Below are 22,310 nucleotides of genomic sequence, written 5' to 3'. Positions count from 1 at the left end.
ATTATTCTCATTTCTCATTGTGTGCGTGTCGGCACCCTCAGCCCATCAAATCGCACCGATACTGCACCGTACCTGTCCATGAGAACCAACCCGTCCGAGCGGGACCGGTTCCCGGGAATCATGGTACGGTCGGTTCAGGCACTGTGCTCATGGAGGACATTGATGATAAAAGCGCTACACATCCGTTGTCTTGAGCCATAATACGTCTCGGTAGTCATGATCATGTTCAACTCATCACTCCAGAGCACCGCCACAAGAACGACGGGTAGCTGTCATCCTACAGACAGCGAAGGACGATTCTATCTCCTACAAGCCAGACGCCACCTTCGCGGCTCATATCAAGCAGACACGGCAACATCGTCTTGGCCGCCGACGTGTCCGACACCACTTGCTCGACTGCTGGCAGGGCTCAAAGCATTCCGCTCGGCCTCTTCCTCCTTGAACTTCTCAACCACCATCTTCCTGGTCAACTGTTGATAATCTGTCCGGATGAAGAGACTTCTGTGAGCCGCCAGTCTGAAAACATGCGGATGGAAAACTTACGAAGCACACCACTCTCCTTGATTTGGTTCAAAACTCCTTGCGAATAAACACCCCTCTCAAGGTTCTCCTGCGCGACTTCACAGAGTTCGAAATCCTCCAACGCGACCTTCCTGACAAACTTGAAATACTCTTCGAACCCCTCCACGCCACCTTTGCCATCATCAAAGTAGTAGTCGAACTCCATTCTTGTTTCCCCGACCTTCTCGCCTGGACAGACTCGAAAGCTGCTCATCCCACCTCCGTACAGGTTCAGCGTGCAGATGGGAAAGAAGAACAAGAAGAGGCCGTCGTTGGCCTTTTGTGGATCGGCGATGTGTCGGCTGTAAGTGTCATGGTTGTGCACTTCGTAAAAGGTGGGTGGGTACATGACACTGAAGCTGCGATGCGTGTATTGGCAGTGCAGGCACTCTTGGTAGCCATCGACCATGGTTTTCCAGTTGAACTTGCCGGGATACTTGATCGAGCGACGGTGCGGGAGACGACGGAAGTTGTACCCCGACAGCAGTTCGAGCAGCGAAGGAGGGAACCATTGTTCGAACGGCGGTGCAGAAGAGTCAATGGTGGTGAATAAGAGACCCGTCGGCGTTAGGTAGTGATTGAGTACGAAGCCCTGCGAAGCGATCAGAGGTACTGGCTCACACGAAGGCGTGCCGCCCTGAGCGTACATCAGACTTCCTGGTCACCTCAAAATTCTCGTTTCCGTCGTGTCGAATGCTGATGGCGACTTGGGCAAACTCATATTCGACCTCCGCCCCAGCTGGAAACCTGGGCACAGCACCGGCGAGATACCATGCCTTGTAAAAGACTGCTCGTTGTTCAAGAGAGTAAAGGTTCTGTGAAGTATACCACGACGCTGGGAGTGTCTTGGTCGCATCCATGACCGAGACGAGGACCTGCCTTGTGCTGTGGTGTTGACGAAGACCTAGCATTGTCCTTCAGATAAGACCTAGCATTGTCCTTCAGATAAGACCTTCCACGGCTCTAGTAGTGACAAGTCTCGAGTTCGTTCCGAGTTCCCAAAGAGGTATTCGAATACCGACCAGCTCGGTTGACGAAGTCGTGTGGTCGGCACATACTGTGTACCCCTTGCCGCGTGCACAGGGTGTGACACGGGCCAGCTCAGTGTGATCACCATTATTCATCGTTGGATGACTTGGTTTCCATGTGCTAACATCTGACTGGGTTGATGTTGCGTGCGGTTGAAGGGTACTTCCGCAACTCTGGAAACTTGGAGAGCGGACAAATGCTTTGCGGGATCGCATTACCGATTTGAGCTAAGGTGGGATCGGATTTGCGTCAGCCTTGATATCATGGCGAGTAATCGACGAAAGAGCGTTCCATGTGCTTCGGATCCGATGGTATGGAAGACTTCCCTTGCATTGTGATTGGCGCTCAATCCCCATTGGACTTTGGCCCGGCTGGCGAAGTGCATTTCATGCCAAATGGGCAGTCCACGTATGATAAGGTCGCCCTCGTTGTCAATGTTCATATACCGTGAAAGCCGTACACTTGTAGTACCACCGTTGCGGCGAAGCTCCTGAATCAGGACGTGGACCTGAGCTCAAGTCCGCCCCAGTCACTAAGCTATCCACTGCCCGTTTCGCACTTTTGATTCTTTGCTTTGCGTTATCTCGATATTCCTGAATTTCATCATATAGAACGACAAGCAATCGGCTGCGCCAAGTTCAAGCTTGGACCGGGTAGAGAAGGTAGCTTGAGCAGACCGAACGATATGTCGGAAGAAGAGATCTTCCAGTTGGAGAAGCGGGCATTCTTCAGTAAGGTAACTGAGGTACAACCTCGCAAGCAGCCAGACCGGCGCTGACGCCTTGCAAGACATGGCTCTTCGTCTGTCACCAGAGCAGATTCGGCAAGCCGGGAGACTATCATGCATTTGATGTGGCCGGTATCTCATTCTTCGTAGTCCTGGGCAGAGATATGAAGCTCCGAGGTTTCCATAACGTCTGTCGGCACCGAGCATATACCGTGGTACGGAAATCTTGCGGCACGTCGACGAGGTTCTCGTGCAAGTATCATGGATGGCAGTACGACGACAAGGGCGGCTTGGTCAAGGCTCCCAAATTCGACGAATCTCCAGGTTTCGTGCGCGACGAGAATGGCTTGTTCGAGGTCAAGCTGATAGAGACGAGAGAGGGGCTGGTATTCGTCAACTTCGATGCCAGTACGATGAAACTCCCGTTCAACAATGTAAAGTCTCATGTTGACCTCGGGAACTGTTCTTGGGTCGACGGAATGGAAGTGACGTGCAGAACGAACTGGAAGACTGTCGGTGAGTTAGACTAGAACCGGTAGAGACGATGAAGCTGACAGCATGGCAGCGAACGAGTTCTCCAATCAAGCACAATGGTCTCAGAGTCCGTTCGGTTGGTTTTCTGCACTCCGAAAGTCAAAGATCGTGAGGTTGCTCGGCCCGTTGAGCAGCATCAAGGAGCTGGATGATGATCTGTGGTGCACGATGGTGCTCCTACCCCGGTCAAGCTCCGAAGTCATTGTCCGGTGCGATCTGTACGCGAAGGAAGGCCAAGTGGCTCCGGCAAAGACTTTAGAGAAGCGGAAGTGGATGTTGGAGCAGGAATTGATGGCCGTGACCAAATCAGGCGCAGAAGAAAAGAGCTTGACAGGCCAACGGTATTTTGCGTATCAATGTGGAGGTAAGAGCCTGTGCGCGACTTTTGATGGTAACAAGCATTGACAAGCAGTTGCAGGTCGCACAATCGATTTGTTTGCAATTCTGGCTCAGCACCAACGGTCCGAGAAGATGGCCAAGAGGAAGCTGCAACCTGCCATCCGCCTCACGGGCACGGCCGACATCGACACCGAGGCCGAAGCTCTGTGTGATGCACTCGAGGGTGCGGCTGATGCGCCGTCATTGGAAATGTGTTCGCGAATGTCCAGCTTCCCTCACACTGTCGAGTGGTGAAGCTTGCAGGTCGACGACGGAAGCACGGATTTCCAACAAGACACTGCGTAAGAGCCTTGAAAACGTCACGCACTTGCGAGCCGAAATCACGGTCGACAGTAGCAGAGGTGGAATTGGAAGTTCACAGGGAAGTGAGTCGATTCGGCGTGACCAGTATGTAATGGATCGGGCAGATGGAAGTAGCACATTGAGCAATGTTTTGGTGACTGCAAAGCGAGGGAGTAGCACGAGAAATCTGTGTACAGACAGAGACAGAGTTGGAAGCAGCGCATAAGGGACGGATCAGTTAGAGATTGGATCAAGATGTGACAGTGTCCATGCTTCGCCCGGACAGACGCAAGTGGAATACAACCCTCGTACCGAGTAACTGTCGCTATGAATTCCTCCACGTGCGGTTTCTTGGCCGATGGCTTCCCTCGATCAATGTCCCGCAGTTAAAGTGCGGGCAGCCCTCTCTCTTGTGTATGGACCACACAACCCCGTCACAATACCACATCCGGCACGATGTTCAAGAAGGAGTAAGTACAGACATGGTCCTCTCTCCAAAACAGAACTGAGACCACGCAGCTTATCTGCGGGCCCGAAGAGCAAAGTCAAGTCCTCCGTGCAGCGGGCCATCAGGTCTAAAGTGCTCGAGACGTACCCGAAGTTAGAGCCGCACATTGACGACATCATGCCCAAGAAGAGTCAGCTTGATCTCGTAAAACTGTGAGCGTCTTCCCCGTGTGGCACGACACATATTCCCTCTTACCCTGTTGCAGACCTGACCGGGTCTCCTTGTACGTGCTCGACGACACCCCTCTCTTCTACCAACACATGGACGACCCCATCATCCCGCACCTGAAACTCGTACACCAATACCCTCACGCCTTCAGGCGCATAAAGATCGACCGCGGCGCCATTCGGTTCGTCCTATCCGGCGCCACGCTCATGGTGCCCGGCTTGACCTCCAAGGGCGGCTGGCTTCCGGACAAGGACGACGAAGTGAAACCCGGCGAGATCGTGGCCGTCGAAGCCGAGGGGAAGGAAGAAATCTGCCTGATTGGTCAACTTGAGGTGGGCACAGAGGAGATGAAGGCGAAGAAGAAGGGTGTTGCGATGAGTGCTGGGCATTATCTTGGAGATGGCCTCTGGAAGTTGGACCTAAGTTGAGCGTAAGAAGAAAGAGCATGCACATAAGAAGAGAAAGGGAGAGAGGTCTCAAGAACAGACAACACGAAAGGAGTCGAGTGAAGGCCACTCGAACTACAGGGTACAGCTATCCCAAACAGGCTGCCACGAAGGAGTGCCTCCCATGGCCGATCATGTTGGAGCACAAAAGCATGGGTTCAGCGTACCGCCCTCAGGTGCCCGCAGCTCACACTGAGGTCGGCACAAAGATCTGCACAACCCCAGGTCTCTCTTCATCTCACCAGCCGATGGTAGAGGTTCTGCCAGGGTAGAGTTGGTGCGCTTCCTGCTCGTCGACCGTCGCAGTACACGTGGAAAGGACCGGGCTATGACTGACCTGGACCGGATGAAATTCAGACCTGATTGCGGGTGTCGAAAGGTACGGAAATCAGGAAGCAGAACGAGATGCAAAGCAAACAGTTCAAAGACCGAAGGGAAGATCTTATGATCACAAGATGAGCAATTGCATTTGTCCCTTGATTTTCCTGGTCTCGTGATACTGTGTACAAACTTTTGTCTTCTCTGTCGCTCATGCCCAATGATTGAACTGTGATCCGATGACAAGGAGGAAGCGGCACATGGCACATATTGTGACCAGGTTCTCGTTGCTCGGGGTATGCCAGGTGGCCGATGTCAAGCTCGATGCCGGATCTCTTGCAAGTTTTGGCATGACTGGGCGCTATTGACGCCTGCAGCAGTACCTGAACACACCGCAGCACGATCCCATTCCTCACAAAGCCATCCCGGCCTCACTGGAGATCCCTGTCCCAACTGGCACCACACAGAAAATTCTGCACAGTATAGACATCTCCTCCCTCCTCTCATCGCCTCCACCCCTCTCCCCATCCCCATGAGGGGTATGAGAAAGTCTATGCAAGAGACACGACATAGCTCTCAAGCAAGAAAGCATAGCCATGGAACTGGAACAATAGTAAGAAATACACTGAGCAATTGGGGTATGATGCTGTTCGAATCATAGTCCAGCCGTGACGTCTCCCTGGCCGGACACGACCTCAGTCAGACGCCGCTCGCGATAACAAGTACCATTTCTGGCTCAGTACTCGCATACGCGCTCAACTCATCGACTTCCACGACGTAAGATTTGTTTTGGAATTTCTGGCCAACAATGAAAGTGGCTTTTCTGCTTTGCTTCCCACATCTCAAGCCACACTGAGCACAATATGACGTGGGATTTTTCATAAGAATTGATAAGTCTCAATCAATGTCGCTGCTTCAATGAAGCGTATTGAGACCCAATCATCCGTTGACAAGCATGGGTGGTCTGAGATATGACGTGCTCTGACAAAAGGTCGTTGTGAATGTCGGACTATACAACCGTGACTCTGAATGGTCGAAGGAAGTACATCTTCAATAGTAGAGATGCACACTGCACGTGGGACTGGGACAATGACATGATGGAGAATTTGGTCGAAGAGATAGAGAGGCATTGCTCTGTGCTCAGCCACTCTTGTCGAGCTCGGCTTTCTCCTCCGCACTGAGGACGTCACCAAGTCTCTTGATTGTTTTCATGTTGGTCGCTCCGTTTCGCCAGGCAGCTCGCATAGCCTGGAGGACTGGACGCTTTTCCGATTGTTCTTCTCGTGAAAGGTGTACCATGTCCTCAGCAAGACGTTCACTAATGGGAACAGGCCCTGAAAGGACCTTTCCGAAATAGCGCACGAGATGGGACATGCCGCTGTCGCTGCCTTCTTGGAGATCGCTCACGGCGGTGTTTTTGAACTCCTGATACATTCCGAGGTTGAACTTATCGACCAAGAAGTCCGTCCAGAAATTATAAAGGGGCTCCAGAGCATCTTTGATACCCATTTGACGCTGCTGAAAGGCAACATCATGGAGGGACAGATAGGTTTGGTCGTATTGTCCAGGTTGGGGTGGCGGCAGCTGGGTCTCATGGCCATCCTTTGTGAAGTAAATGACGCTCTCTTCTGTGAGTGGCGCGTTGTTTGAGCTGTCAAAGGACATACCCCGAAATTGCTCGAGCCTAGTGCAACGATTAGCAGAATCGGGATAGATATTGAGCGTCACTTACTGCTGGGGACTGGACGCACCACCACGCAAGCCTGGTAGACGAGACTGGCTGATCTCAGGGGGCACATTGCTCGCTTCATTGCGTCCACTCGAAGAGCCCCCTGAACCGACGCGAGCAATTCCAGGAAAAGATGGGGCTGCACCACTAAGAGTATGTGGCTGCATCCGGATATTGACATTTGGGATTTGGTCATCTGGGAAGACGTTCTCCTCGATATCTGGACGAGAACTCTGGCGGTGATGGCCATTGACAATGTTGCTTAGTGGAGTTGTAGTATTGGGAGGAGGTGATCTGGCCGCATTTGCCGGGATCCGTGAGTAGGCTGCTACCGGTGGTCTACCAGCAACGCCGTTCAAACCTTCATCGAACGGACTGACCGGCTGTCCCAGAGCGATCTGGTTCTCTTCGAGACCTGCAGGCAAGAAGGACAGTGGAGAATTTGCCTGGAATGCACCGTTGCTGGTTGGCATGGTTAATGGCGGACTGCGCAATTGACCATAGCCAAAGGTTGGGTCGAAAACACCAGCCTGATCCTGTTGCGGTTGGCGACTGTAAGACTCGGCGTTGTGGGAAGGTCCGTCGTTGCGAGCGGTCTCGAATCTTTCTTCCATGGGAAGCACAAAATCACGCCAGCCTTCCCGGCGACGAAGACGATCGTCCCCGTCAGTTCCAGGCAAGAACTCGACGCTTTTCACCTGTTGGCAGACGTAGCGGAGATTGTCTATCGTCAAGTTGTCTTGGGTAAGAGTCTTTATGCGTTTGAAATTGGCTATAACGCTCAAAGGAACGTAGCCCTGACCGTCCATGTGCTTCCGCAGGAACAGATCCTTGCAGAGATTGTCGATTGAGAAGTAGTATTCACTAGCCGCGACGTTAGTGCACGCGAATAGACAGTTGTGATAGCCATTGGACTTACATCTGTGTCATAACCATGGATAGCAACGCGTATGAATTGAGGGGATCATTGTACGGCATCGCACTCATGATGCTCGGCTGCATCTGCATCTGAGAGGGGTACCCGTACATAGACATATCCGTCTGGATGGATGGGAGACCCTGTTGAGGCATGGCCGGCATGCCATTGTAATAGCCTGGGAACATCATACCGATAGGGATCGACTGCGAACGTGGGTTTGCGCGTGGTGTGTTCGTAGCCTGACTTGGTACGAACGGCTGCGATGCTTGCCTTGAACGAGCGTCCGTGCGCGAGGTAGATCTCGATGGCGGCTCAAACCCATTCTGGGGCAAAGGGGACGTGTAAGCATGAGAGGAAGTAAAGGGCTGGTTGTAAGAGTGTTCGCCGCGGCCACGATAGCTGCCACGTCCGCGCTCCGAGCGACCTCCACGTCGGCCGCCCTGATCGCCTGATGATTCACGATCGCGCCAGGACTCGACCTTTTCTCGGGCCGACTCAGGTTTGTCTCTTGACCAATCGCGAACTTTGCCAGAGCCTCGATCCCGTCCGAACTCACCATTGCCACGCGAAGCGCCCGTCGCAGGGGTTTTATTGTTTCGGTCAGTATTGAGCGAGTACTTTAGATTGGGTTCCTTTGACTGAGAAATGCCACCAGCTGGTTGGTCGACTGGGGTGTTTCTTTCGCCGTTCAGACGTCGATTACTAGTATTGCCGGTATGTCTTGAGGACGATCTTGAGCTCTGCTCAGTCCCAATGGCTTGATCTTCGACAGTTTGCTGAACTGTTGGCGGGACACCTGCAACATTCTCAGAAACAGATTGTTCCTTGTGTTCAACTGTACTAGACTTGCGAAAAGTGCTAACGGGATCCTCACCACTTGCAGGTCGCGTGCTGTTGGTAGGGACAGAAGCACCGCGAACACCTTGCTGAGCATCTGACCGTCGGCCTCGGTCTTGTTCGCCTGACTGTCTTGGTAGCGGAGGTGGGCCCATAGAGGTCGATACATCTTGCTTCTCAGCTGAGGCGCTTGCGAAGCCGCCACCACGACCGCCATTGTCCCTGCCTCCTCTTATGCCGCCTCGACCGCCACGGCGAGCTGCCGCTGGTGGCAGTTGTGTCTCGAACTTTGCCGTAGGAACGAACGGCACGGCAACCCACTTGTTGCCATGTGACTTCTGGGGACCCGGCTTGGCATCTAGCTTCTCGGGTCTGTCATAAGACGCAGATTTGCGACGGTCGTCGAAGGTTGAGTTCTCTGGAGTAGGCCATGAACTGGTATCAATCACTGGTGGTGGCGCGTCTGCGTCTGCTCTTTCACCAATCTGAGAATTGGGTCGATGGGAGCGAGCAGATGACATCTCTCGTCGATGGCTGGCTGTGGTGCTCTCAATATTCTTGCTTTCCCTCTCAATGCTACCGACCTCTTTGGTGCTGGAGCTGCGTTTCAGATCTTCGCTAGCAGATCTAGACTTTCTGGTCCCATTGAGAGCGGCCGGAACAATTGCCTTCTGGAATTCTTTCTTCTTCGCGGCCTGGGCCTCTCTTCGTACTTGCCAAACATTGACCGATGGAATAGGGGCCGCTTTGTACTGAGCTTCTGCTGCTGGTAGCGACGGCACTGAAACCTTTTCCCAATCTTCTTCACCATCCCTGGATTTCTTCTCACTCAGGTTGGGGGTCTCCTGGTCGTGCGTAGCTGGCCCGGTCGACTCGTCTGAAGAGGCTATTCGACCATTGGGTAACTGTTGTGCAATTTCACCTTGTTGTGTATCTTGAGGCGAGTGGCCATCGCCATGTGATGTGGGCGAACTCGCGCTGTCATTTGACGGGGCTTGCTGATTATGTGTTGCGCCTTCCTTGTTCGCGGTTTCTAGTGGACCGGCTGCCGCAAGACCTTCTGCAGGTGAAGAAGTAATGCCCACGGCACTTTCTCCACCGACTCTGTCGCCTGTCTGGGATCTCAGTCGTGGAGACTTGAGTGAAGTGGTTGTGTTGGTTGAGTCCCCAACGGAGCGATCCTTAACACTTTTGTCGGACGCGGCAGGGCTCTCAGTCCTTGAGTGTGACTGTGTGGAAGCTGCTGAAGCAAGACCTTTTGCTGCTTGAGCATATGAAAAAATCGGCGCAGGAGCGCCTGAAGATGAAGACATTCTCACTGACAATGTCGACAACGACAACACACTACACCTCCTGATCCACTACCACAATACAGACCCCACACCAGCAACAAGCTGGCCGCGTAATTGAGAGACCAATATGAGCCTTGGAGATTGTCCCTATGATGAGCAATTGTCCTGCGGCCTTGTCCTTGTCCTTGTCCTCTTTTCTTTTTAGCTGACCCTCAGTGACGGATGGCGGAATGATGAGGTAAAGTCGAGATGTGCTGTGCAGATATCTGCGATCGCGACGGTGGCAGTGGAGTCAGACACTTCACAAGGGTGACCTTGACCGGAGGTTCGGTGGGCTGATATCCACTTCCTGGTAGCGGATATTGCGTTCCTGATGCGCAACCAATGTGCGGCAATCTTTCACCAGTCGTTTTCCAACAACTGAACTTGACGGGTCGATATGCAGGACCAGAAGCAATTGGCCTTGAAGTGACCAGGAGTTGAAGTCGTCCGCAAACTGGCTGGGCTACCTGGTATCGAAAGCGGAATAGGTGAGGACTAGACAGTAGTTGGGTTGGCGCAGGTGCACGAGTCTCAAGTGAGCCGCCAGTCCGGCAGGCCGAGGAAAAGACGGTCTGTAGGATATTTGGTTGAGAAAACGGACCATGCACTGCGTGAACCGGCTCGACGCTGGACTTCGCCGTGTGTTGCTGGGATGTTGTCCGTTGTCCGAGGACGAGCAGAGGATGAGGTGATGCGGCCACCAAAAACTTTTGAGCGGCACAGGCGTACGGAGTACAGTCGGTTTATTCCCGTCTTTCTTTCCGCGCGCCTGAAGCGCAGGGGTGGGCGAGAACGCTGGACGACAGCAAAGGATCAGGAAAGAAGGATCACAATAACAACGGGATGGAGAGAAGATGGAGGGGAGAAAGTGTGCGGGTATCGAAAGAGAAGTCTTTTTCGTGGAGCATGGAGCGTCAAGCCAACTAGGCACTGACACTGCAGTCAAGTCGCAGTGAACTGAATTTCTCATTTTCCTAGCGCGGCATTTTGCGCTTCGGCCCAGTGACGGCAATCCAACAGTGCTCCCGCCCGACACTCAGAACACCGCAAACAACCGAGCTGGGAGCGAGCTTGGAGTGAGAGGTGACGGAGTGAGGGGCTGCTCTTTTGCTAGGCCTGCCTGTTCGGTCTGTTCTCATTGCTAATTGAGGGCCCCTGTAGAACTGACGACTTGGTGCGTTTGCCTGCAGCTTCCCCTTCCGACTCCAATCACCACCTGCACCATTCACGATAGCTTGCTCGTGGGAGCTGGTATGACTCCAAGCCCTCCTTCTCCGCTTTCTGAATACGATAGGACCCGGCATCATCCTCGACTCATGCTCGCGAGGAAATAGCCAGCGTGTACTCCGTCCCACCTAATGCACATTCACATATTATTCGGGTCTGACTAGCTCGGCACAGTACCCTCAGACAAGCCGAATGTACACGAGGTAACGCCGAGCTCCAAGCACGTGGGACAAGTTATGCACCGCGTTCAAGCCATAACCCATTGACTCTGTGACAATCTAGATGCCCTGAACAAACCAAATGGCATAGTCATCGCGTCAAATAGACGTGTCTGGCGGTGGCAGGCACCGGTTGCTAGAGAAAACAGTCTCCATGTCGGCAGCAACAACGTCTCCAAACCCATCTTTGCTTGCCATCCTTGTCATTGTCCAAGCGCGAACCGGCTCAGGTGCCGAAATTGTCTTTCACTACCCTCCCGACCCTTTGTCTGCCGAACGACCTTCTTACAACACAGATTCCACGGACGAGGATGAAGAAGACACCTCCAGCAGTGAGTCAGAAGAGTCGTCGTCCGAAGACGAATTCGATCTCTTCACCAGCCGGCTGAGGAATGGGCGAAGTGCCCCGCAAGACCAAGAAGGTCAGTCACCAACCTCCGACGATGAAGAAAGCAACTATCTATCCAAAAGGGGGACACAAGACAACGGTCAATGGAAACCGTCGTGGGAGCCACTGCTGGGTTTGGGAGGTGACGGTCTAGTGAGCTTGTTGGCCCCTGGGCGCGTGTGGCACAAACGCAAATTTGAGCTCGGAATCAACGACCTGACCTTCTTGGGCAGGCCAGTGTATGCTCGTGAAGACGGCTTCTGGCGAAGACAGAAGAGAAGAAGGGTTCCAAAGGCTGGAGATGAGGGCATTACATCTGACTCTACCATTAGTGAAAGTGGCCATGACGATGAGGAGCAAGGCGAACAAGGCCTGCCAACCGACCATGGGAGCACCAAACAGGGTCACAAGTCGAAGGAGACTCCCAAAAGCCAGTTGACCATGTTCCATGTCGTGTTTGTCATGGACCCTTCCCCGCTGGAGCACACAGCCCGGGTCAAGGAGATGTATGACCATGTCGTCAAGAAGTTGTCCAAAGTCCTCAAGTGGGCGCAGGCTCATCAGGATTACGTGTGGCAGCAGGCTGAACTCTTGCAATCCATCAGGTCGTCACATTTCCAGCAACAGTCGTCGTCCAAGGTATTGTACACTGAAATGAAGCAGCGATCTTCCCTGGCTTCTGCCATCACCAAGGTGTTTGATAATATCTCCGAGTCGAAGATAGCTGCAATCACACTCACTCCCAAACTGTCCGTCTCACTCCAGATCCCTCCTATTACCTCGAGCTCGTACCTGCCTTCGCTGTCTGAGCCTCCCTTACAGCCGGGTCTCTGGCTTACCACTGCCACCGATCCAACCTCCACGTCCGAGCTCGACGCAGCTGCCTTGCAGGGTCCATTGCAGCTATCCAAGAACTTCACCCTGCTCCTCAAGTCGAACCCCCAGAAGATCCTCAAGGACATTCAAACCTCGGGTGGCTCCTTGGCCATGCCCTTGGCGAATTTCATCGCGCACCTGAAACCCACCAAGTCCTTTTACAAGATCTCCGTCGCCTCGCAGATAGCCCTGGGTGACATAACGCACCTAGCCCGGCACCTCGTCTACTGGCGGCGGGCGATAGCAATCCCGCCGCTCCACCAGCGGGACACGTACATTGTGTCTCCCAACGCCAACATGAGCAAGCTCGTGTCCGCATGCAAGACATACGAAGCGACGTTCCCCATGATGCCCTCGCTGCCGAAAATGTTGAGCGCCCTGAGCGGGACCCCCGCCGCCTACGGCACCCTGATTCCCAGCAGAGACCACAAGGAAGAGTACTACCGAGCCCTGGCCTGGCTGATGCGAGACGGCTGGGTGACGCAGCTCCGCACGTACGCCTTTGTCCGCGTCGGCCCGGAGGTCAAGAAAGCCGTGAGGGAGAGAGACCGCGACGAAGCCCGAGCGGGCGCGAAAACCCCGGTCGAGAGAGACGCAGGCGACGCGGCGAGAAGCTTCGGCAGCGGCGCCGGCGGCACCCCCTCGACACCTGCAACGGGCACAATCTCTTCCTTTAGGCAGCGACCGAGCATGCTGAGCCGGCCCTCAAGCGACGGCCGTCAATCCATCTCCACGGACGGCACGAGCATGCGCGCCGCCGCCCAGCAGTTCAAGCACAACCCCAAGGCCGCCAGCCTGGTGGTGTCCCCGCAGCGCGCGTCGCCCGAGGAATCGCGCTGGCTCGACTACATCGCGTCCACGATGGGGTCGCCGAGAACCTCTTCCCCACCCGACCCGGCTACCTCCCCTGCTGGTAGCGCGTCCCCTTCGGACATCGAGGCCGTTGAGATCCGGCGCTACTGGTCCATCTTTGTCAAGTACTTCACCGGTTCGGAGGCGCTGGAGAGGATCCCCGTGCGCGAAGGTCTGAAGAGGAAACTCGTCTGGGATACGCTTGCGAAGATGGGGCTCGATCTCGATGGGCCCGTGGAGGACGACAAGCCTGACACGAAGAGGGTGTTGGTGACTGTTCGCCATTGGTAACAGTGTCAAAGGAATTTCATAAGTAATATGGAGTATCATGGTCAGGCTATGAGGGCGTGGACCGGTGTTCGCAGAACTAGGGAAGACCTCGAAACAGGGACACAGATTCCAGGACAGAGATGGCTGGGAATTATAGCGAGTAGTGCGACAGTGGTCTTGCGCGCTTGCTGCCCCAGCATGGACCATGTTCAGAACAGAGGTGGAGGTCCATCGATAGGTTGAGCGACGAGTTAGATGAGAGTGCCAGTGGGTGGTGGCCTGAGCTCAGCCTGACGTATTGTGCCCAGTGTCCGGTGTCATGATTTGCAAGAGGCCCTTTGTTCAGTTGGCACCAAAGACGTTACCGAGAAAGTAGAAGTATTGCATGGCCAATACCCATCCGGCGGACCTGCGAAAGTCTGTCGCGGTCTACCCTATCCCTATCGTCATCTCCAATCAGATCGCCCCAGGAAGACAAAACACAACACCAGTACACCATGCTAAAATCCGAGTGCCTGCTACATCATACGTTCTCTCTCCCACCGCATGGCCTCCAGCCCGGGCGCCATGTTCGCGACTTGACCCTCAGGTATGCTTTCCTTGTCCAGGACGTCTGGGTTGCGCTTGAACTCGTCGCTCTCCAGCACGGGGATGAGCTTCCTCACGTCCCGCTCAATAACCGTCACGCCACGCGGCAGGCTCTGCAGAGTTTCGGGCTCGACGACAAAACACCGGCCCAGGAACCGCAACAGTGCAGCCACGGCGGCGATCTTGTCCTCCTGCGACCCAGTCGCGGTGTTTCCCACCGCCTTCGTCAGCATGGCCGGTAGATAAGTCGGTTGGACGGCCGGTTCGTCGACCGAGCCATCGACGTTCAAGCCGTGTGTCAGCTGCGATCGTGTTTCTGAGGGAATCCGCTGCGTAAACGCCGTGTAGAAGATATCTGCGTTGTCCGCGTCCGTCGTGTTGCCCAGGCAGAACAGACGCATCAGGGCCCGATCTTCCGGCCGGGTGATGTCGAAGTGGCGCGAATATCCCCCCCAGTGGAGCAATGCGAGCTTGCGACGAAGGATGATGTCGTACCCTTCTCTGAGCGGCATTCCTTCGTAGATGATGCCGTGGGCGACATCATAGACGTTCCGGTACGACTGGAAGATCGGCTCGATCATCTTCTTGGCGCAGGTCCAGTCCTCGTGCCCAGCCGCGCCCGCGAGGTCGAGGACTTGCTCCATGAAGCGCATTTCAAAGGCGCGATCGTGGCCGCGCATGTCAAGCAGACCGGACAGCGAGGCCGGGGCGTTCTCCGCCTGCGCGAGTTGGCCGAAGTTGAAGTCCGAACCCAGCTTGATGCCCAGCAGGAGATAGTCTCTAGCTTGCTTCGTCAGGCGGTCTAGCGCGGGGACCATACCCTCTTCGACTGCATGGTATAGGATCATGTCGTGGTTGACTTTCGAGATGTCGATGCCCACTTTCTTCGCATAATCGTCAGCGAGGGCCGGGTCCTTGCCCAGATCGTTGGTGACCATCGAAACGATCAACGTGTATGTGTCCTCCGTGGACTGGAGACCTTTGTCGAAGAGACTTCGAAGCCATGCGAAAGACTCGCGCTTCAGCACAATGGGCGGGGGTCCCTGGGAGCCGATGAAACGATCATAGTCGTCATTATGAAGCCAGCGAAGCGCGAGCACGCCGACCAGAGTGCGGTTGATCTCGGGGTAATCCTGTCCGTATAGCAATTCGGCAATAGAAGGCCCTGGGGGACGAGGCGCGTTAGAGCTCCGCACAAAGGTCGCGTTCTTCAGTCGTTCGAGTTCCTGGGGAAATTCCGATTTTATCAACTGCAGGACATCTCGGTCCGGCAACAGCCAGAAGGAACCGTCTTCAACAACCTGATGCAACGTCTGCATCCTGCGTGCTCGGCCAGCAAGGGTCTCGACTCGTTCGCCAGGTGGACTTTGAGAGACTGTCTCCCTGTTTGGCTTAAGGGCTATGTGTGATGTCGAATGTTGGGCGTCATTCGACCGATGCAACCGGAGCAGATGGGTACAGGCAGTCCAAACGCTTGAGATTAGATTCTTCTTGCCATGCTCGCCCACGCTATCACCCATAACCACAACTGTGAATCCTTCCGTTCGCGGTGGGCAACACAAAGGAACAGTCTCGCATGGCGGTGACAAAGCGGGGCGACCGGAATTATCCACCGATAACTACCTTTCTAGCGCAGCGAATGTTGACAGGGGGACGAGCGGAGCGTCGAGGTCCTGTGGCGTTTGTACCAGCTTCGTGCTCGAGGCTGACACTTGGGAGCTACGGAGAGCTTCTAGGATTTGGGCCAGTGAACTTCCAATCGCGCATCGCAGTCGGGGTGGGCAGCGCAAAAGATTTCAGAGAAAGTCGAGTTCTCCTCCCGCTTTGCCTCTTCGTGCTGCTCACTCTTGGTTGTCGTGAGGCGGTGGGCTGAGCTGAGCGTCCCAAAGACTCAGTGTGTGCACTAGTTTCGAGGCGATTGTGGCTGATTCGTACGTTTGAGGTCATACCATATCAACGCTTCTTCCGAACCCGAGGCTCCGGCGGCTGTTACAGAATTCTGGGTGTTCATGCAGCGAGAACAGCAGATCACTGGTGGGAGGTGTTGGTGGCACCTGAAGCACAAGGTGGCAGGTGAGATCCGCCTGAGATTCGCCTGAGCTGACCGGGCAGCAGGAGCCCGACATCTGGTTGGACGCTTCCAGATGCCGCACGCTAAACCTGAAGGGGCCTATCGACTGGCAGTGCGACATTCGAGCATCGATTGTCATCAGTCCTCTCATCAAAGATAATTGGATCAGTTGGGTGTGTGAAAAGGGAGTCATATAAAACGCTTTGTACTCTATGTCGCTAACACCGTCGCTATGCTCGAAACAGAGCGCCAAACGCACATCAGCGCTGGACAGCGTCTGGCTATTCACCGGATGCTCCTGACAGCCTGGTGGCTTCCCGCTGTAGCTCCATCTTCTCATCCGCCGTCAAGTCGCTCTTTGCTTTGGGTACCCTTCCCCAAATCGCTACCAGGACCAGAGCTGTGCCGCCACAAGCCACGCCAAACCAGAAAGTGTTCTTGTAGCTATCCTTCAGCCCAGATTCATCCACCGTGTATGACCGAATAATGTCGCTGCAACCCAGAAGGAGGGCAATTCCGAGCTGTAGGATGGAGTTGATCAACCCACCCGCCAAGCCCTGTCTTGCCTTTGGCAGTTGTGTCGTTATGAAGACAGACATTAGATTGTACGCCAGATCGATACCGACCGTCCCGAGAATGCACGACGGGAAGACCCAAGCCCAGTAATTCCCTCCCTCCGGAACTAAAGCGAGGAGCAACTCCGCTCCTATAGCTCCGAGACACGATAGTATCAAAAGGAGGCGACCAGGGACGAGGTGCAAGATAAATCCCACCACCATACTTAAGATAAGTCCTCCCACCACCATTGGAGTCCACCATGCCACCACTTGCAAGGGGGTGGCGCCCATTATATTCTGGAAATATTGTGTGCCGTAGAGAAGGAGGATACCGACGTTACCGTACAGAAACAACATCGCAATGACAAGCTGGGTCATGCAAGGCACCGTGAAGATATCGGCGGGCAGCAACGGAGATTTGGCCACCCAGCCTTCCACGTAGGCCGCCGCGAATAGCAGTATGCATCCGAGACAGAACAGCGCCGGAATGTACGGTGTTCGCCAGCGTTGTTCTGCATGTGCCGATTCAGTGATCGCAAAGACGACGAGGACCACACCGGGTACTATCGTCGCAGCTCCGAGCCAATCCATCCGTATGTTGTTTTGTCGCCGTTCACGCCAGTCATTCTGTATAGACAGAATTGAGGTGATGAGAGTAATACCCACAAGAATTGCACCAAACCAGAAATACCATCCCCACAAGAGAAATTGGCCGACTAGTCCTGCGAAGAAAATCCCGACGAAAAATCCAAAGACGGCAGATGTCCCGTAAAGCGCAAAGATGATGTTCTTGCGTGGACCGGGCCGGTAGACACTGCCTATAAGCATCACGCCGGTAGGAAGATAGGCCGCGGCGCCCAGGCCTTGAAGCGCACGACAAATATCCATCATGATCGGCAAAACACTGAACCCGCAGATGATACTCCAGATGAGCAGCCACGTCAAGCCTCCGATGTACACCGGGTAGCCGCCATATATGTCACCAAGTCTCCCGAAGACAAGTAACGTGCTTGCAATGACTAGCGAAAACGCCGTGGCTGGCCAAACGCTTGATGCTTGGGGGATATCGAGGTCGACTATGAGGGTTGGCAATAACACGTTGAAGCCAGAGACAAAATATTCGGTGATAATCTGGGACATGACAATGCTGAAGACGAATGCGATTTCGGACCATATTGTCTTAAACACTGGAGGTCGTTCTCGTCCTAGTCGTTGGATTCTTGCGTCCATGGACTCCTCTTCCGTGTCTGGCTCAGTTGTAGCTTTCTCGACCTCCTCTAACGGGTTGACAGGGTCAAACTCCGCCGACTGGTTAGTGGAGATTGGGGTCCCATCATTGTACGAGACGTCCGATTCCAGCATGGTATTGTGATCGGATTAGTGGCTGATGGTGAAGCAGCGAAGCCCAAATCTATGAAGAGGAAGAAAGGGAAATGACGAGTGCGAAGGGGTTTGATGGAAATGTGGTTAGGAGGAGGGATTCTCGAACATATACAGACATTCAGATAATTGCGAGGTCGAAGTAGACCTTGAACAGTGGCATAAATGAGGAACTGCAGAGAGAAAAGGTACCTCACCAGCGTTGAGCGTAACAACGAACACCACCCAAGTGTCGGAGACGTGCACCGGGATATGTGGAGCTCCACCTGTGATATTGTACATACAGATAACCGAAGTGCCGTCGAATCATCCTTGCAGCACGCGGCTCATGATGCTTGGAGAGTCCACAGCACAGATTCAACGGGAAGATTTGCTCACACCGGCCTCATTAAAATGCGGATGAGGATGTAATCAAGCCTTGGCAGGCACTGAGCTCCGTTGTTTCCTCCGGCATCTCCGTCAAATCCGGCATCTCTGCCAGAAGAGTGCGTCTGTGACGGCGAGGAAGTGACAACAGAACACCGCGCACATGTACAGCTTTCAATATTAGTCGGATCTGTATTTCATTACGACTGTCATGAGCACTATGTCTTTCACGGTGACTCTCCCTTTGCCGGCCAAATCGGCCGCTGTGACTGATCCTTGACACCTATCCAATGTTACTTCCTCGCAAGAGGCATGTCGTGCCCCTTAAACAACCACCGGATCCGGCTTCTGTCCATCTACTACTTCATTTTGCTCTTTCTGGTGAACTGTGTTTGGCGCCGAAATGCCGGCCAATGTGGCTGCCCTTTGGCTCAGCTCCTCCTCTCTTTGACGATGGAGACCCATTCCGAAAGTGACCAATGTCACGGCAAAGAGCGCGCTACCGACAGTGTTAGCAGACAGCAATCAAGGTAGTCGCAGGCGCGGAGAGCTAGACTCACAACTCAAGACCACTGAGTCCAGCAGCTGTTCCTGCAAATGCAATCCCTACTCTTCTGTTGCTGTGTCGCGGATGACTTTGTAGCCCGACATCCGAAGGTCCAAATGGAGCATGCCAAAAGCCGTAGCCACTCGGCGGCCCTCCACGGTGATGGGCAGACCAGCCTGAGAGCAGCGCTAGGCTCACCAGCCAGAGGAATGTTCCCACACTCTCGAGGACAAGAACGGTCCAACGGTTGTAGAGAGCAGGTCTGCGAGACAAGGCGACAAAATAATAGGCAAAGACAAGGAGTGTGACAGAAGCCTCCCAAAGGATTAGCAGGGGTAACCGACAGGACACCGTAAAAAGCTAGCTTACCGTGAACAGAGCGATACCAAATCCTGGCGCGCCGCCCCAAATACCCGTGGCGGCGGCGGTAAATGCGAGGACCAGGATGGCAACAATAGCCCTTGCGCAACCGATTATGTTTGACCACTGCGGCATGGGTACGACGGGCCGGCGACTTTCGAGGGCAGCAGCCATTCTGACTGAAGTCGAAGTCGAGAAGCGCGAAACGGGCCGGATTTGTTCTTGGTCGGTATATAGATCAGTCATCTGCCTCGGAAAGCGGCCGGAGAAGCGGTGTCAAGAGAAGTCTGAGAGACGAATCGATTCAGCAGGTCAAAGGTGTATAGTCGATTTGGCTGTTCTTTGTGCCTCATGTTTGCAGGTGACCAGCGTAGCGACGGTTGCGGACATTGTCCTGGACAACGGGCAAAGAATGCAGAGCCAGATGCGGATGCATAGAACACCATCACCGAGCAGGGGCCACTTCGAGGACTAAATGATTTGCTAGAATGTGGCTGGAGGGTGTCATCAGACCCAAGCAATTCGTCAATCCTTGGGCTTCGGACAAAGCCATTGTCTTTTCAGCTTGGACCTGGCGAATCCTAGGAGGTAAAGCCAATGCATCCTAGTGAAGTCGTCACTACCCGTGCCAGTAGCATAGTTTCAGCGAGTTGCTGTCTCATAGACGAAATGCACAGCAAATCCACGAACGAATGATTGACGAAATTGTGGCTGCGATATGCTTAGAAGTGACAGGAGCTTCATTCTTCGTCGTAGCTTAACCGTTGCGTAGTAGGCGGAGACTAGACAATTGACCAACAATAGCCGCTGCAGACTAGTAGTTGTTGGGGTCCAAGTCCAGTCCAACAGAGACATTGATCATTTGGCACCTACCTGGTACCTTGGATGAAGAACCAAGTCCAATATGAGAAACCCAGACGGCAAGGAAGCGCGCCGTGGGGGAGCGGATTTCTTATCCGTCGCCGGGGATAGCTTTCTAATGACATCAGCAACGGCGAATGCACCGATCAGTGTGCTCGGCTGTGTGTCTTGCTCATAGACCACAATTCTGAGGTTCATGACTCTCTACCATAGGTTGGCCTAGAACAAAGCTCAATCATTCCTCTTATCACGAGTGACGGACCATGTTGTCCAGTTGTACCAGGCGGTCTGTGCCGAGGTTAAGTCAAATATCACACCACATCGGTACTCAAAGAAGATCTCTGGTGGGATACACGAAAACACAGTTTGCGTTGAACACTGGGGCAGAGATCCCAGCTATAGGCTTCGGAACGTGGCAGGTAAGCCTTGACTTCGCTCAAGCCGGTGTGAAGCCGGACAAATTAGTCCATTGACAGAGCACGAAACTTACTCACCGTCTACAATGCCCAATAGGACAAAGAGGCACAGGAAGACGCCGTAGCTGAAGCATTGAGGCTAGGCTACAGGCATATTGATACAGCGCGAATGTGAGTAATTATCTTGCCTGTCCTTGTGGAGACTTCGTTTCTGACCTGGAATAGATATGGCACGGAGCCTGGCGTAGCGAAAGCCGTTAACAAGAGTGGCATTCCCAGAAGCGACATATTCATCACGACGAAGCTCTGGAACAACTCACATCATCCAGATGACGTCGAGAAAGCATGCGATGCTTCGCTCAAGGACCTCCAAACGGACTACCTTGACCTGTACCTCATGCATTGGCCCTCACCGTTCGCTCGGGGCGACAAGATGATGCCTAAGAAGGACGACAAGATCATTCCAGGCGACTCCGACTATGTTGACACCTACAAGGCGATGGAGAAGCTTGTTGCGAGCGGGAAATGCCGGGCAATAGGAGTATCCAACTTTTCCAAGGCGGAATTGGAAAGACTCCTCAAGGAAACCTCCATTGTGCCAGCCGTACATCAATTCGAAATGCATCCGTACCTCAGCCAGCCAGATTTTGCGGCGTTTCACAAGTCAAAAGGCATCCACATCACCCAGTACTCTCCCTTCGGCAATCAAAACGAGATTTACGACAAGGGCAAGAACATGGGCAAACTGATCGACGACCCAGCCTTGACAGACATTGGAAGGAAATACGGCAAGAGCGGTGCGCAAGTCGCCCTCGCATGGGGTATCACCAACGGCCACTCAGGTGAGTGCTCTCTCACACACAGCACCTAGCGCTCCATGGAACGTCCCGATGTACGTGCTGTATACTAATAGCCAAGCAGTAATTCCCAAATCAAAGACGCCAGCACGCATCAAGGCGAACTTTGAAGGCGACTTCAAGCTGGATGCAGAGGACGTCAAGAAGGTCGATGCGCTTGACAAGAAGATGAGGTTCAACGACCCGTCGGAAACGTTCAGGTGGAATTTCTACGCTGATCTGGATGGGAAGAATTGAATGGCCGGGGCGTGTCCATGTAATGTCGTTAAAACGAAAAATAGATTTTGGACGCCGAGCTGAAACTCGAAGACGCTCGGCGCTGACACAAAGGCGAGTGGGAATGTTTGCCACTAAGTTCTGGGTAGGCATCAAAACGCGAGGAGGCCGCGTAGTGAGCCAGGAGAATGTGTGGCCCGTCGTGTCACCCAACCGATTTGAATGGCCCAACTCGAAAGCTCGGTGTGCACAGCCGCGCAGTTTCCCTTGCGAGTCATCTGCGGGAAGAATTTGTGCCCTGCAAAAGAATTTATGCAGCCCAGGGCAACGTTGCAGGTACCAGGTAGTTTCGGGCGCCTCTTAGATTACGTATCCGCTCCATCTTCTCTCGTCAGTTGTGGGCCCGTCCGTGCGTGGAGGCAGTCTCGGATGAGCTGAAGCAGCGTCCAGACGACAGGAAGCCTTCGGG

At 53.9% G+C, this 22,310-nt stretch overlaps 9 protein-coding genes across 9 annotated transcripts; 4 read left to right on the top strand and 5 right to left on the bottom strand.

Moving 5' to 3' along the window:
* Positions 1-338: 338 nt before the first annotated feature.
* Positions 339-1,421, bottom strand: A1O7_06376 (uncharacterized protein; the record flags this gene model as incomplete). The annotated part of the gene is made up of 3 exons (XM_007760378.1): positions 339-481; positions 544-1,153; positions 1,209-1,421. The coding sequence occupies 3 exons, from the start codon at positions 1,419-1,421 to the stop codon at positions 339-341; spliced, it is 966 nt and encodes a 321-aa protein (XP_007758568.1).
* An 854-nt stretch (positions 1,422-2,275) lies between these two features.
* A1O7_06375 (uncharacterized protein) lies at positions 2,276-3,484 on the top strand (the record flags this gene model as incomplete). The annotated part of the gene is made up of 4 exons (XM_007760377.1): positions 2,276-2,326; positions 2,380-2,833; positions 2,883-3,215; positions 3,270-3,484. The coding sequence occupies 4 exons, from the start codon at positions 2,276-2,278 to the stop codon at positions 3,482-3,484; spliced, it is 1,053 nt and encodes a 350-aa protein (XP_007758567.1).
* A 504-nt stretch (positions 3,485-3,988) lies between these two features.
* On the top strand, positions 3,989-4,636 carry A1O7_06374 (PUA domain-containing protein; the record flags this gene model as incomplete). The annotated part of the gene is made up of 3 exons (XM_007760376.1): positions 3,989-4,002; positions 4,052-4,192; positions 4,246-4,636. 3 exons carry the CDS (start codon positions 3,989-3,991, stop codon positions 4,634-4,636), a joined length of 546 nt encoding a protein of 181 aa, XP_007758566.1.
* A 1,476-nt stretch (positions 4,637-6,112) lies between these two features.
* Positions 6,113-9,770, bottom strand: A1O7_06373 (uncharacterized protein; the record flags this gene model as incomplete). Its single annotated transcript, XM_007760375.1, has 3 exons — positions 6,113-6,656; positions 6,705-7,565; positions 7,621-9,770. The coding sequence occupies 3 exons, from the start codon at positions 9,768-9,770 to the stop codon at positions 6,113-6,115; spliced, it is 3,555 nt and encodes a 1,184-aa protein (XP_007758565.1).
* A 1,620-nt stretch (positions 9,771-11,390) lies between these two features.
* On the top strand, positions 11,391-13,643 carry A1O7_06372 (uncharacterized protein; the record flags this gene model as incomplete). Its single annotated transcript, XM_007760374.1, has 1 exon — positions 11,391-13,643. One exon carries the CDS (start codon positions 11,391-11,393, stop codon positions 13,641-13,643), a length of 2,253 nt encoding a protein of 750 aa, XP_007758564.1.
* Positions 13,644-14,140: 497 nt separating this feature from the next.
* Positions 14,141-15,529, bottom strand: A1O7_06371 (uncharacterized protein; the record flags this gene model as incomplete). The annotated part of the gene is made up of 1 exon (XM_007760373.1): positions 14,141-15,529. One exon carries the CDS (start codon positions 15,527-15,529, stop codon positions 14,141-14,143), a length of 1,389 nt encoding a protein of 462 aa, XP_007758563.1.
* A 1,033-nt stretch (positions 15,530-16,562) lies between these two features.
* Positions 16,563-18,200, bottom strand: A1O7_06370 (uncharacterized protein; the record flags this gene model as incomplete). Its single annotated transcript, XM_007760372.1, has 1 exon — positions 16,563-18,200. One exon carries the CDS (start codon positions 18,198-18,200, stop codon positions 16,563-16,565), a length of 1,638 nt encoding a protein of 545 aa, XP_007758562.1.
* A 990-nt stretch (positions 18,201-19,190) lies between these two features.
* A1O7_06369 (uncharacterized protein) lies at positions 19,191-19,665 on the bottom strand (the record flags this gene model as incomplete). Its single annotated transcript, XM_007760371.1, has 2 exons — positions 19,191-19,307; positions 19,501-19,665. 2 exons carry the CDS (start codon positions 19,663-19,665, stop codon positions 19,191-19,193), a joined length of 282 nt encoding a protein of 93 aa, XP_007758561.1.
* A 950-nt stretch (positions 19,666-20,615) lies between these two features.
* A1O7_06368 (alcohol dehydrogenase (NADP+)) lies at positions 20,616-21,862 on the top strand (the record flags this gene model as incomplete). Its single annotated transcript, XM_007760370.1, has 4 exons — positions 20,616-20,771; positions 20,866-20,939; positions 20,994-21,610; positions 21,687-21,862. 4 exons carry the CDS (start codon positions 20,616-20,618, stop codon positions 21,860-21,862), a joined length of 1,023 nt encoding a protein of 340 aa, XP_007758560.1.
* Between the last annotated feature and the right edge of the window lie 448 nt (positions 21,863-22,310).

The sequence above is a fragment of the Cladophialophora yegresii genome (genome assembly GCF_000585515.1).
Source record: "Cladophialophora yegresii CBS 114405 chromosome Unknown aczIN-supercont1.4, whole genome shotgun sequence".
NCBI classification, from domain to species: Eukaryota; Fungi; Ascomycota; class Eurotiomycetes; order Chaetothyriales; family Herpotrichiellaceae; genus Cladophialophora; species Cladophialophora yegresii.
Note: the sequence above shows the minus strand (reverse complement) of the source record. Positions and strands in the feature narration are given on the sequence as shown.